Here is a 12,360-nt window from a genome sequence, read left to right on the forward strand (position 1 = left end):
TTATCTTCAGGTTCACACAGATGTTAGCAGAGGAACCACAGGTGCAGTTTTTCACATTAAGCAGGAACATGCACTGACATTTTACAAAGTGTCCTAACAATTTGAACAATGTGTCTTTTATAGTTTGAAGCTGAACACTTCAAAACCTTCAGTTGTTTGTACTATATTTCTGGTTTGGTATTTTGATAATGCCAAGTCAATCATACATTTTTCAGTGTGGCTTGAGTGTCCAGATGCTTTTTGGGGCTGCTGTACATTTTGTCTGTTAACTTCGTTACTTCTTTCTCTGTCAAGAAAAAAGCCAAACTAAATAAACAGTCCCCTCTTTTTGTCAGGATCACTAAATTCACCATCATTTCCTCGGAGGGCAGTTTAAAATCAAAAGTTGATCTCCTCTCCCTTTCCTCCTCTTGCGAATGAGTCAATTTCACGGCACATTATCCCGCACCATTCTCCCTTTCCCCCAACTCTCTCTCTCATTAGGAGCGAGAAGGAGCAACATGAATTAGTAATGACAGTGAAAGGTTTGAAAAGCTGAGCGCTACTCTCTTGCCCTTTCATTACCCGTCCACGGCCTGACTCTCATCCTGCTCAAACGCTCATTTGGATAACTTGTCCTGCACCTCTACCGCAGTCTGTGCTAATGTATAATAGGCACTCTCTGATTAGATTACATTTACGCTACTCCGTCGTGGCTGGATCTATTACAGACTGTGACGAGCCATTCAACAGGCCCTGAATCTGTCTTGTTAGAGTCATTGTGGTTCTTAACGGACCCATAAAGGAATCTGAGATTCATAGAAATAGATACAAGTGATCACCTTAGGGGAAAACAACTAGTATTGATTGCATATCACTATAGTTAAGTGCAAATTCAAACTTGCCAGACTCAAGTTTAAGAATAACCACAATAAATATTTTGATAATGCATTTTTTGTTATAGTGTAGTCAATTTTAGTATATGTATAGCAGATGAAGTATTGTCTGGACAGAACTGTACACTAACTCTGAGTGCATCAACTTGATACACCAGCTAGCCGATGAAAAATGCCTCTCCCTTTCAAGGTTGATTGAAACTTTAACCTCATATTCAATATGCCAGAGAGACCTGGAATGTGCCAGAGACTGGGCTTTTTTCCACAATAGGGGCCTGAATAATGCAACAATCAGTCAATTATTCATCTCTCCTGGCTTCTTATTATGTTCAGAGAGAGAAAGAGAGAGAGCATACCACTAAACAGTACATCTTGAGTGATTGGCTAAATGCTGCATCAACACATTTTGTACATGCGCTCTTGAGAAAAGAGAAAGTGTCTGTCCGTATGGCTTTCTGTCTGGGAAGTTACATAAAATAAAATAAAAAAATTTAATTAAATTATAAAGCACTGCAAACGTTTACAAGTGATAAACAAAAGCACAAGAACAAGAGTATCATTCTGTTTTGAAAGTAAAAATAAATGTCAGGTAAAATAAAATAAATTACATTAAAATTAAATAAAGTAGCACTGCAAATTTTTACCACTGTTAAACAAGCACAAGAGTGTCTTTCTGGAATAAAAGAAAAAAAAAGAAATAATAAAATAAAATAAAAATAAAATACAGTAAAATTACAAAACAAAGTAATATGTCTTTATGTCTTAGAAGTAAAAAATAAATAATCAGCGGTAAACAAAAACAAGAGAACAAGAGTGTCTTTCTGTCTTCCAAGTCAAATTAAATAATATAGAACAATAATAAAATACAGTAAAATTACAAAACAAAGTAATATGTCTTAATGTCTTGGAAGTAAAAAATAAAAAAATAAAAAAAAATAAAAAAAGGAACAAGAGTGTCTTTCTGTGCATGTTGCAAGTAAAATAAACTAATATAAATTAATAATAAAATACAGTAAAATTACAAAACAAAGAAATATGTCTCTGTGTCTTGGAAGTAAAAAAAACAACTATTTTTTAAACAAACAAGAGTGGTAGAGTATTTGTGTTTGATGACTTCACAAATAAGTCAGACAAAACAAGTATCAGTCAGTTTTGAAACATCTCCCTTGTTAAGCATGTGGGAAAAACTTTATTGTATTCCAGATAGACAGGACAGAAGTAACGACATGCCAGCATGCTCTCCATGTCGAGCAGGATAATAAACGGCAACTGAACAAATAATAACTTAGATACAAGAAATCTTATTAAAAATGTTTGCATTGATTTCCTAGATCTACAGCGTACAATGCACAGTAGCATGTCTACACTTTTATGTACATATTTGATGAATTTTGAGACAAATCTGCTATGATCCCATATACAACAATGAAAAAAAAAAAAAAAAAAAATCTGGACAGCTATACCTTCTTTTTCCGAAATAACCGACAGATACACAATACGTATTTAAATGCAGTGTCTATATTTGATAAATAACTAAATAAATTCAAATCTCTCTTCAGACACCTCCTTTCATGAAATGATGTTTTGTAATTGACGTAAAATGGGCAATAAAAGGGCATAAAATGGCAAAGTCTGATTTGAATATTTCATCTGTCAGTGTAGTCAGGCAGATTTAAATGCTTTATAAAATGCTTTTAATTTCTCAGTGTTGCGAAAAGTCCCCTGGAAAGCTGGTTATTCATCCAGGTGTGCGTTGTGATAGCATTTTCTTCTCGGCCATCTCATGAGGACAGGTGACTCACGCTTCATTCTACTGAATGCTGACTTTCTATGGCCATAATAATCTTGTCAAGTCCTTGTGCTGCAACACACTGACATCAAGCCTATAAAATTGCCTCATTGTCTTCCATCAGTCCTCCAGCAGAATTGCAGACGTTATTTACCAGGCAATTGACTACAGTCTCTTCTATACAGTATGAATGCATTTACTCTTCGTCTTCATTCTTCAGTACATCATTGTGGACTTTAGAAAGAGTCTTCCATCTGTGGAGAAAAATAAATGGTATGAATGAAGCTTGACTGATGTCACAAGCAGCGTATAATGAACGGACAAATCCATAATGTTCTAACGTGTGTAGAGATGAAAGGATTGTTAAAGGAGAAGATGCGGTATTTGAATAAATGTCAAAGAACCCTTCCCTTGCTTTCCTCTCAACCAAGACGAAAAGAGAAAGCAAGCCCTTTGAAAGATTAATTACTACATGTAGATTATGTAAATTATGCCCATGCAAATATTTCATGAGGACAATTAAGGGACCCATTAATTACTGCTCCCCTTTTTTGTCTTTATCCTTTCTTTCCTTTTTTTTCTTTTTGCATCAGTGTCATTTCATTTCATTCCACTCTCAATGTTTTAAATGTTTAATATTCTAACAAAGGCTTGCAATACATCATCAGGGCTCTGTTTACATTATCATATACATTGTCAAACAACAGAACATAATGGATACCATAATGGACGCCATATATAGGATAGATAATATCCATTATGGTATCCATCTGCAGTGGTAATTTCTTTCAAGACTTTGAAGATTACAGGGGAAAACATATTTAAATATAGATCCATGAAGAAACAATACGAGGGAATATGAAAAGATTAAATATCCATTCAGACATCAGTACCTTGTATTGTTCTGTCAGTGTCAGTTTTGCTGCTGTTATGGTTTGTCTCCATTTCCTGTTGAGGAGGGTCTGTTAACATGAAAATAGTTATCAGTACGGTTATGAATTATTTGTTGCTTTAACTTTATTTAAGTGTCTTGTTACCCTTCAAATTCCAATAAAACACATTTTAAAGTGTATAATAATGGTTTCTGTTTAACTGTCAAAATGGTAACTATACATCACATTTATCTAATTTATCATTTTTTCATGTTTATCTGCAACAAATTTAAGTTGTTTTGAAATCTGCAACTTATCCCTGAACTACTCCACTACTGGTTTGAGTCACACTAATAGAAAATGTATAGAAAAATTTATTCTGTTCATCAGATTTAACTGAAATAATTTTAATACAAGCCTTATACCAACCTACATAAGTTCAAAGGGTTAGTTCACCCAAAAATGAAAATTAGCCTGTGTTTTACTCACCCTCGAGGCATCCTAGGTGTATATGACTTTCTTCTTTCAGACGAATCCAGTCGGAGCTTTTTTTTCAACAGTCCACAAGAAGTCAAATAAAGTGCGCACATCCGTAATAAAACATGTCCCACACGGCTCCGGTGGGGTGAATAAAGGCCTCCTGTAGCTAACTGACGTGTTTTTGTAAGAAAAATATCCATATTTCAAATGTAATAAACACTTCAGCAGATGACGCAGGACGTATGTGTCACTTGCATGCCCCTGAGACATGCTATTCTCGCAAGTTTGTTTACAGAAGCAAAGAAAGCACAGTTTTCTTACTTTAGAAAAGGAAAACCAGTCTCCTCTTCGCTTATATCAAAATCCTCCAACATTTTTCCTTACAAATCCTCATTTTGTGCTTCTAATTCATGACAGGCATTTGTTCTCTCGCCGCGTTTGTCACTAATCACGGAACGCTGACGTACTACGTCATCTGCAGGAACGGCTTGCATGTATGACTATATGGATATTTAAATATGGATATTTGTCAAATATTGATATTTTTCTTACAAAAATGCAACAATTCGCTACAGGAGGCATTTATTCACCCCCCGGAGCCATCTGAGGCACGTTTTATTATGGATGTGCGCACTTTATTTGACGTCTTGTGGACTGTTGAAAAAAAAAGCACCCGCTGACTGCAATGAAAGAGCTTAGAAGAGCAAGGATAATTTTTATAATTAATTTTATAAATTTAATATATATATATTTTTTTAATTTAATGGATTCGTTTGAAAGAAGAAAGTCATATACACCTAAGATGCCTCAAGGTTGAGTAAAACACAGACTAATTTTCATTTTTGGGCGAACTACCCCTTTTATTATTTTATTAAAAAAAAAAAAGCAAACAAAATGGAAAAATTAAACAAACATGGATAATATTTGACTGATCTTTGTGGTCTGGTAGAAACAAAGAAAAAAGAGTTACAAGTAGTTTTCAGCCACAATATTTCTCACTTTTTTTTAACAATTAGGTAAAAGTTTTGAGTAGATTTTATATATCAGTTTAATCAAACAAAATCTGCTGATTCAGTACCAGTTGTCATTGGACAAGCATTAACCTGGTTACATATCCAATTATAACCCTTTATTTTCCTAGACACACACTTACAGTTAAGGGTGGTGGTCATGTGATGTGCTTTCTAACCATTTTGAGTGGGTGATCTCTCACTGCAGGCCGTCCGCTGCAGGTTCTGCTCGGCCTGGTCTCTTCTCTTGGACTCGACCTCCAGAGCCTCCTGCAGTTTCCTCTTGGTCTTCTTCTCTTTCTTCAGCCGCTTCTGGATGAGTGCTGAGAAAAGCACATATGGAAAAAATAAATAATAAGAATATTAACTAATAGGAATGTACACTACTGTTCAAAAATTTTGAAATGGTAAGATTTTAAAAATGTTTTTATAGAAGACTCATATGTGTCTCTTATGCACATGCTGCATTTATTTGACCAGAAATACAGTAAAAATGTAAAATATAATTACAGTTTTGTAATATGCTGTGAAATGTACTTTATTCCTGTGATGCAAAGCTGCCATCATTCCAGTCTTAAGTGTCACATGATCCTTCAGAAATCAGTCTAATATGTTGATTGGCTGCTCAAGAAACATTTCTTATTATTATCATTGTTGAAAATGGTTGTGCTGCTTCATATTTTTTGTGGAAACTGTGATATGTTTTTGATGAATTAAAGTTCAAAAGCACAGGTTTTATTTGAAATAGAAATGTTTTAAAATGTTATAAAGGTCTTTCATTAAAATTACAACTAAAATACACTAATAAAAATAGTCATTAACATTAAAAAATATCTTGACCCCAAACGTTTAAACAGTAGTGTGTTTCATAGTATTATATCTGCTATATCTTATATAGCTATCACATTAAGCTTTGAAAAATGACTTTGAAAACTTTATGCTACTGTATAATTGAAATATTATTACATCAAATCCCACATCGCAGCAAACTGTAATTATAGCAAACTATGAAAAGCTGTTCCACATGCCTTGGAGCCCAGTGGAACATGTTCATGTGTCTGATACAATGCACATCTAATGTGAAACTAGGCTGGAGCCCAGTGGAACATGTTCATTTTACAGTTTGCAGTAAGAGCTTAATTCAGACGGCACAGTCAGCAGAAGAAAAAAAAAAACGCTTTCTGTCTGATAGATGTGAGCCTTTCCTCTGTGAGTGATCTAGGACCAACCACCTTTTTCTTCATAATCTTTTCTCTGACCACTGGGTATTAAACATAGAAACCGATTCGAATCAGTTGGCTGGAATATAAAGACATCTCTCACTAATGGAGGAGCCAATTGATTTGATGAATTATGCAGGAGATTCATTATCCTCATCAAATGTGATGCAGCGAATATTAACACGGCAATTCTGTTTACGCTGATAATAAATCATTCACACTAATATCATAATATGTACTTGTAATTACAAAGGGTAATTCTCAGTGTCTGTGTATGTGTGTGTGTGTGGCTGAAGGAAAGTGCTGAATTTGCAGTAACGTGACTATCTGGAGCACAATGCGAGCGACAGGAGAATATGAGATGAGGGGCTCTCTAATTAAAAAACATTCATTAATGGTGCATGTTGCCCTGTCACCTTCTTTAATGATTCCGCCGTTTTATGACGGCTGTCTCGGAGGTTTCTGATTCATGTAGACTACGACTGTATGTACATTCTGGAGAACAGAAGATTAAGAGATTAAATTGAGTGTAAATTTATTTGTTGGTAAACGTGATGTGAAAGCTCAAGTGACGGACAGTTAGATGTGAGAACCTGTTGTACTTGTTTTTGTGATGTGGGCCGACAACATTATATGTAACTGAAGATGAGCTCTTCTTTCAATGCAGATACAGTTTCAAATGTGAAAGCACAGACCTCTTTTTCCTGTTAAATCCTTATTTTGAGTGGAATCACTACATTTGCAACAGCTTATCTTGCAGATATCTGTCAATCATCAGTCATGCATAGTGAACATGAAAACTTGCTGATAGCACTTTGTGTTCTGTTTTGCACAAACATTTAACAAACACTGACAATGTCCATGATAAAGAAAAGGTATTAGATTTTTAGAAATGCATTCAAAAGAAATGCAAGAAATGCTAAGTTTGTTTCAAGTTTCATATGGATTGGAAAGCATTTATACCATTTTAAAGAAAAGTTTATACTGTATTTTTGTGGGTATGTGGTGTTAAAAAGTAATTTGCATTTGCCTTACACCCTGAATACATGAGAATGCTCACTGAATCTTAATCATTAGCAAGACAAATTTTATCAAAACATATATAAAAATAATTATTAATTTAATACTTAATTTAATAATAATAAATTATTTATAAAATACATTATGTATGTATGAATTGTATCCTTCATTTAATACTAATTAATTTTTATTAAATAAATTAAAAACAGCAATATGTCACTGATTTACCTACATTCTAAATGTTAAAGGAACAGTTCACTCAAAAGTAAAAGCTCAGAAAAATATATATATACCCACATTACACACATACTCTTTAAAAACACAAAAAAAAACACAAAAAAAAAACATATTTGAACTATTCATTTAAACATCAAAAATAGTCAAATGTCCAACTGACTTACGAAATGGGATATGTAACAATGTATACACAGAATATACATCTTGGTGTTTTTTTGTAACACTTTATTTTAATTCTTAATTCAACTACTGTTGTTGCTTATTAGCAAGCATATTACTAGCATAGTGGTTGTTTATTAGTACTTATAAAGCACATATTAATGCCTTTTTCTGCATGATCATATTTTACTGTAGATCCCATACAGTACCTAAACTTAACAACTATCTTAACTAACTATTAATAAGCAGCAAATCAAATATGTATTTAAGTGTTATTTAAGTGATTTTTTTGATGATAAATTAATTGAGGTTCTAGATTTTTTTGAATGATTTTGAAAGTTAATTGAACTAAATTCAAAATAATCACACAAACCAAGAAAAATTAATTCAGGTTAATTCAAATTAATTCAGCATTTTTTATAAACAGAAAGTCTAAAAGAACAGCATTTATTTGAGAAATACTTAACTGTCACTTTTGATCAAATTAATGCATCTTTGCTGAATTAAAGTCTTAATTTCTTGAAAAGAAAAAGCCACATGTGCTCACTGGGACACTCAGATCTGAGCTGACCAGGGGTCTGCAGAGATACCCACTTCTTAAACAAAGCATTGTGTGCAGACTGGTCTCAGATTAGCTAATAATCACCTCTGTTTTTCTGCTCGACGCAGAGCTGTCTCTCCAGCGTCTCTCGCAGCTCTCTCTCCCTGTACAGCTCCATCTTCAGCTCTGTGCGCTCCAGCTGGACCTGCTTCTCTTGTGCCCGTGCATTATCGATAGCCACCTTTAACAGACCCTGGGAAAGAGGAAATGGGCTTCAGATTTGCAGTGTGAATCTTTACGCTATATATTTTGAAATATTTGATATACCTGTATATTGGTGAGAAGGGTTTCTATGGAGGACAGGCCCTCAGGAAAGAGCAGTGGAGCAGGGAATCCTGGGGGTAATGTTGGTCCAGAATGAGACACTCGCTCATAGCTGTCTCGAGATGTCGGTGTGCACAAGACATTTTCTTCTGTCATAATAAAAAAAAAAAAACAGCACATTAATAACCTTAAAATAATTTAAAATACAATTAAAAAATATTTAAATAATTGCATAACTTCTCACTAACTTCTCTTGGGGTTAGTAAGATTTTTGGCAACATTTTAGTATAGGGACCAATTCCTAAACTTAACCACTACCTTACTGTTAATAAGCAGCAAATTTAGGAGCTTATTGAGAAAACAGTCATAGTTAATGTTTTGTTAATAGCGAGAACTGGACCTTAAAATAAAGTGTGACCAGATTTTTTTTAATACTTTCCATTTTAATACTTTTTAATACTTTCATTCAACGAGGACGCAATTATTTGATCATTACATATATTTCTATTCTATATAAATGCTGTTCTTTTGAACTTTCTATTTATCGAAGAATCTTGAAAAACAGTTTCCACAAAAATATGAAGCACCACAACAGTTTTCAACATTAATAATAATAATAATAATAATAAATGTTTCTTGAGCAGCAAATCAACTTGTTAGAACTCAGCTTTGCATCACAGGAATTAACTACATTTTAAAATATATTTCAATATATTATTTTTAAATTGGAATAATATTTCAGTGTTTCACCTTTTTTTCTGTATTTTTAAATGCAGCTTTGCATGAAAACAATTATTTTTTGCACAAATATTCATAAATGTGTGGATATTTTGGATACCGTGACCCGTTTGCAAGTTCTCCATATTTCATATTTCAAGTATGTTTTTAGTTCTTCTCTGAAATCACACTGATACTCCACATCCTCAGTCTTTTATCCATGAGTTTTGAGAGCAGAACACTAGCATCATAATGATTCAAGGTCATTACACATCAATGCTACTTTTATTTTTTTAATTTCAGTCCATTCAGCTGTGGAGAATCAGCAATGTCTTCAATTAAATCAATTTACTTTCAATGAGCCATTACATACTGGTTCTGGTTAATTTTTTGTGTTTTCAGAGGAAATAAATCTGGTTTAACTCAAGCCACAGCAGATCCTCCCACTATCTAATGGCTCTAAATCAGTTCTCAGCTTTTAGTCACAGCTGTATTAGGATATTCTATGACTGTAACATATTACTGGTGACTCAAGAGCAGCACTGTGTCTTTTGTAATATTGGTCAATATTATAAAAGAGGTATATAAAGCTGAGATATAGAGGATTCACAAACAAACTTTCTTGTGGATCCCTTTGTGACAATAACTTCTCCAACACAACAATCCCATGTCATCAGAATTCTTAAAATCAAGAAAACCCTGAGAGCACTGACCAAAGCACTTCAAGCACAGGAAGAGGCTGAGATACAGAGCACCAAGAAACGGTGTTTTTGATCAGGCTGAAGCCTTGATCTTGTCATTGTCACTCACTTCAAAGAGTTTGCTAATGTATGGGTCCCACTATCCAGAACTAACAGCAACACTAGAGTCTGTCTCGATCTGGCAATTTCATCTTACTCATCCTCTCATCTCTCATCTCTGCCATTTTACCAATATGATCTTAATCTTTAATTAGCCTTGGTCTAATCTTTATGAATCGCACATAATTTCATATTTAAATTTTTGATTTTTATCTTAATTTGGTGGAAAATTACAGTCTGATATTCAGTACTAAATCAATTATATGCCCTTTCTCTGTATTATTTCCGGCAGTGTATTTAAGAACACAAACAGACAAGCATGGCTGTTTTTACTAACTCTGCCTATCAATGCTAAAAATTTTTTTTTTTACTTCAGTAAAAATAGCATATGCTATTTATATATTATCAGTTAAAAGTTTGAGGTCAGTGGGATTCTCAGTGAGAAGTCTCTTATGCACATGAAGGTTGCATTAATTTGATTAAAAATACAGTAAAAACAGTAATATTGTTAAACTTTATTACAATTTAAAACAACTATTTCTAATTTCGATATAGGACACGATCCTTCAGAAATCATCCTAATATGCTGATTAATATTTAATTGCTTAATATTTTTCATGAGTCTTTGATTTAATTTTTTTTTTTTTTTCAAAAAGCATTGATTTGAATTTTTTGAACAAAATAAAAGTATTTACTGTCACTTTTGATCAGCTGATCCTTGATGAATAAAAACGATTAATTTCTTTAAAAATTGTAGAGTATTTGCACTTTATCTAAACAAGATGCTATTTGTTGCTATTTATACCTGATGTGGACAGTATTTAAAACTGTTTACACTATTAACATGTTTTACACCTAATATAAATAGATGCTATGACAAGTTGACAGCAGAATTCTGTTTAATTTCACAGATAATGGACTGAAATTCTTTATCCTAAGGCCAGTTCACACCAAAGATGCAGACCAACAGCGACAGCACAACACTTTTGTAGTATTTTTTTTTTCAGTGCAGCAATACTTACCACTGTAAATATGCAAGCTGGCCAAGATTTAGTTTGTTTTATACCTACACCTATGTAAGGTTTCTCCAGCAAAAGAAATGAAAAATATTAGACTACTTCTTTAGCCTAGGGCTCCACTATTGCACCTATCAAAGCTGTTTTAATACATTTGCACAGTGAGACCAGATGGGCTCTGTTCGTTTTGTAAGACTGTATTAAAGCATGGGGTTTACGCAGGTATCCATAGTTCTGTAGTGGTAATAACCAGCCCTGTGTATGCTAATAAAAAATGTCAGCAGGGAAGCCAGAGAAAGGTGACTTTCTGTTCTAACACAGCTGATCTATTAGCATAATACTGTACTGCCATATGGCGTTGGCATTACAATTATATACTGTAGGGTAGGGCATGCAAGTTCAAAATTATTGAATTGCTATAACAAAGAAAAAGTTCAAAATCATTAGGGTTGTTAAACTACATCCGGAGATTGACTACATACAGACAACTGGACATTTTCCACTGCAGGGAAAAAAGTTTCTGTTTAATACATTTGTTAATGTGTAAATAGTGTTAAAACTCAGGTTGATGATTTGACAGGAAGCAAGGCATGTTTTCTCACCATTGTTCCCTTCAGCAAAGCACTTAACTGCAGGTTTCTCCAGAGGGATTGTCCCTTTAATTATTTCACTGCACCATTTATGGCATTATAAAGTAAACTGACTGTGTGGGCCTGATTATGTTACAGTAAATAGCAATTGCATTATTTTTTCCTCCGAAACAGCATTTCAGAATCATATTATTTAAAAAAAAAAGATTTTTAAAGGATTTTATTTGTCGTTTAATTAATTGGTTTTCATCAAAAATGCATTTTTTCAGCATGCTTTCAATTGCATTAATGCAAAACACAAAATAACAAAGTATCCTTTTCACAACACCAAATAAGTTTCATCTGTGTAAACATTTCATTTACAGAAAGTATAATGAATTATTGTTGCAGTATAAGCAAAGTAAACAGAAATAAAGAGAGAGAGAACAAAGCATAGAGTAAGATAGCATACAAGAGAGATGAAACTTTCAATAAATATGCATCTGTCAGATAGATCAGAGACGCATCCAAAGGAGGAAGACAGATGGCATCAAATACAGAATTTTACATTACAGTATGCCATGTGGGACTGTAAACAGAGGCCATGGCAGAGACTGGCAAATTACTGCTTACTCAGAGTCACCCTGAGAGGGTGTATAGACTCATATGATACAGTGACAACATTTATTGGCAGTAAACTCTGTTTTAGCAAACCTCATGCCAGTGTCATA

The 12,360-nt window shown here is 33.6% G+C and overlaps 1 protein-coding gene across 1 annotated transcript in view; it reads right to left on the reverse strand.

Moving 5' to 3' along the window:
* Positions 1 to 2,021: 2,021 nt before the first annotated feature.
* The window catches only part of LOC109058562 (dachshund homolog 1-like), a 52,482-nt gene continuing 42,143 nt past the window's right edge, over positions 2,022 to 12,360 (reverse strand). Inside the window, exons 7-11 of the mRNA XM_042716379.1 lie at positions 8,531 to 8,676; positions 8,309 to 8,456; positions 5,206 to 5,349; positions 3,558 to 3,626; positions 2,022 to 2,918 (exon numbers count right to left, since the gene is read on the reverse strand). Coding sequence (XP_042572313.1) covers positions 2,881 to 2,918; positions 3,558 to 3,626; positions 5,206 to 5,349; positions 8,309 to 8,456; positions 8,531 to 8,676 — 545 coding nt within the window. The 3' untranslated portion in view covers positions 2,022 to 2,880. The remainder of the gene's footprint in view (positions 2,919 to 3,557; positions 3,627 to 5,205; positions 5,350 to 8,308; positions 8,457 to 8,530; positions 8,677 to 12,360) is intronic.

Source organism: Cyprinus carpio, chromosome B1 (genome assembly GCF_018340385.1).
Source record: "Cyprinus carpio isolate SPL01 chromosome B1, ASM1834038v1, whole genome shotgun sequence".
NCBI lineage: Eukaryota > Metazoa > Chordata > Actinopteri > Cypriniformes > Cyprinidae > Cyprinus > Cyprinus carpio.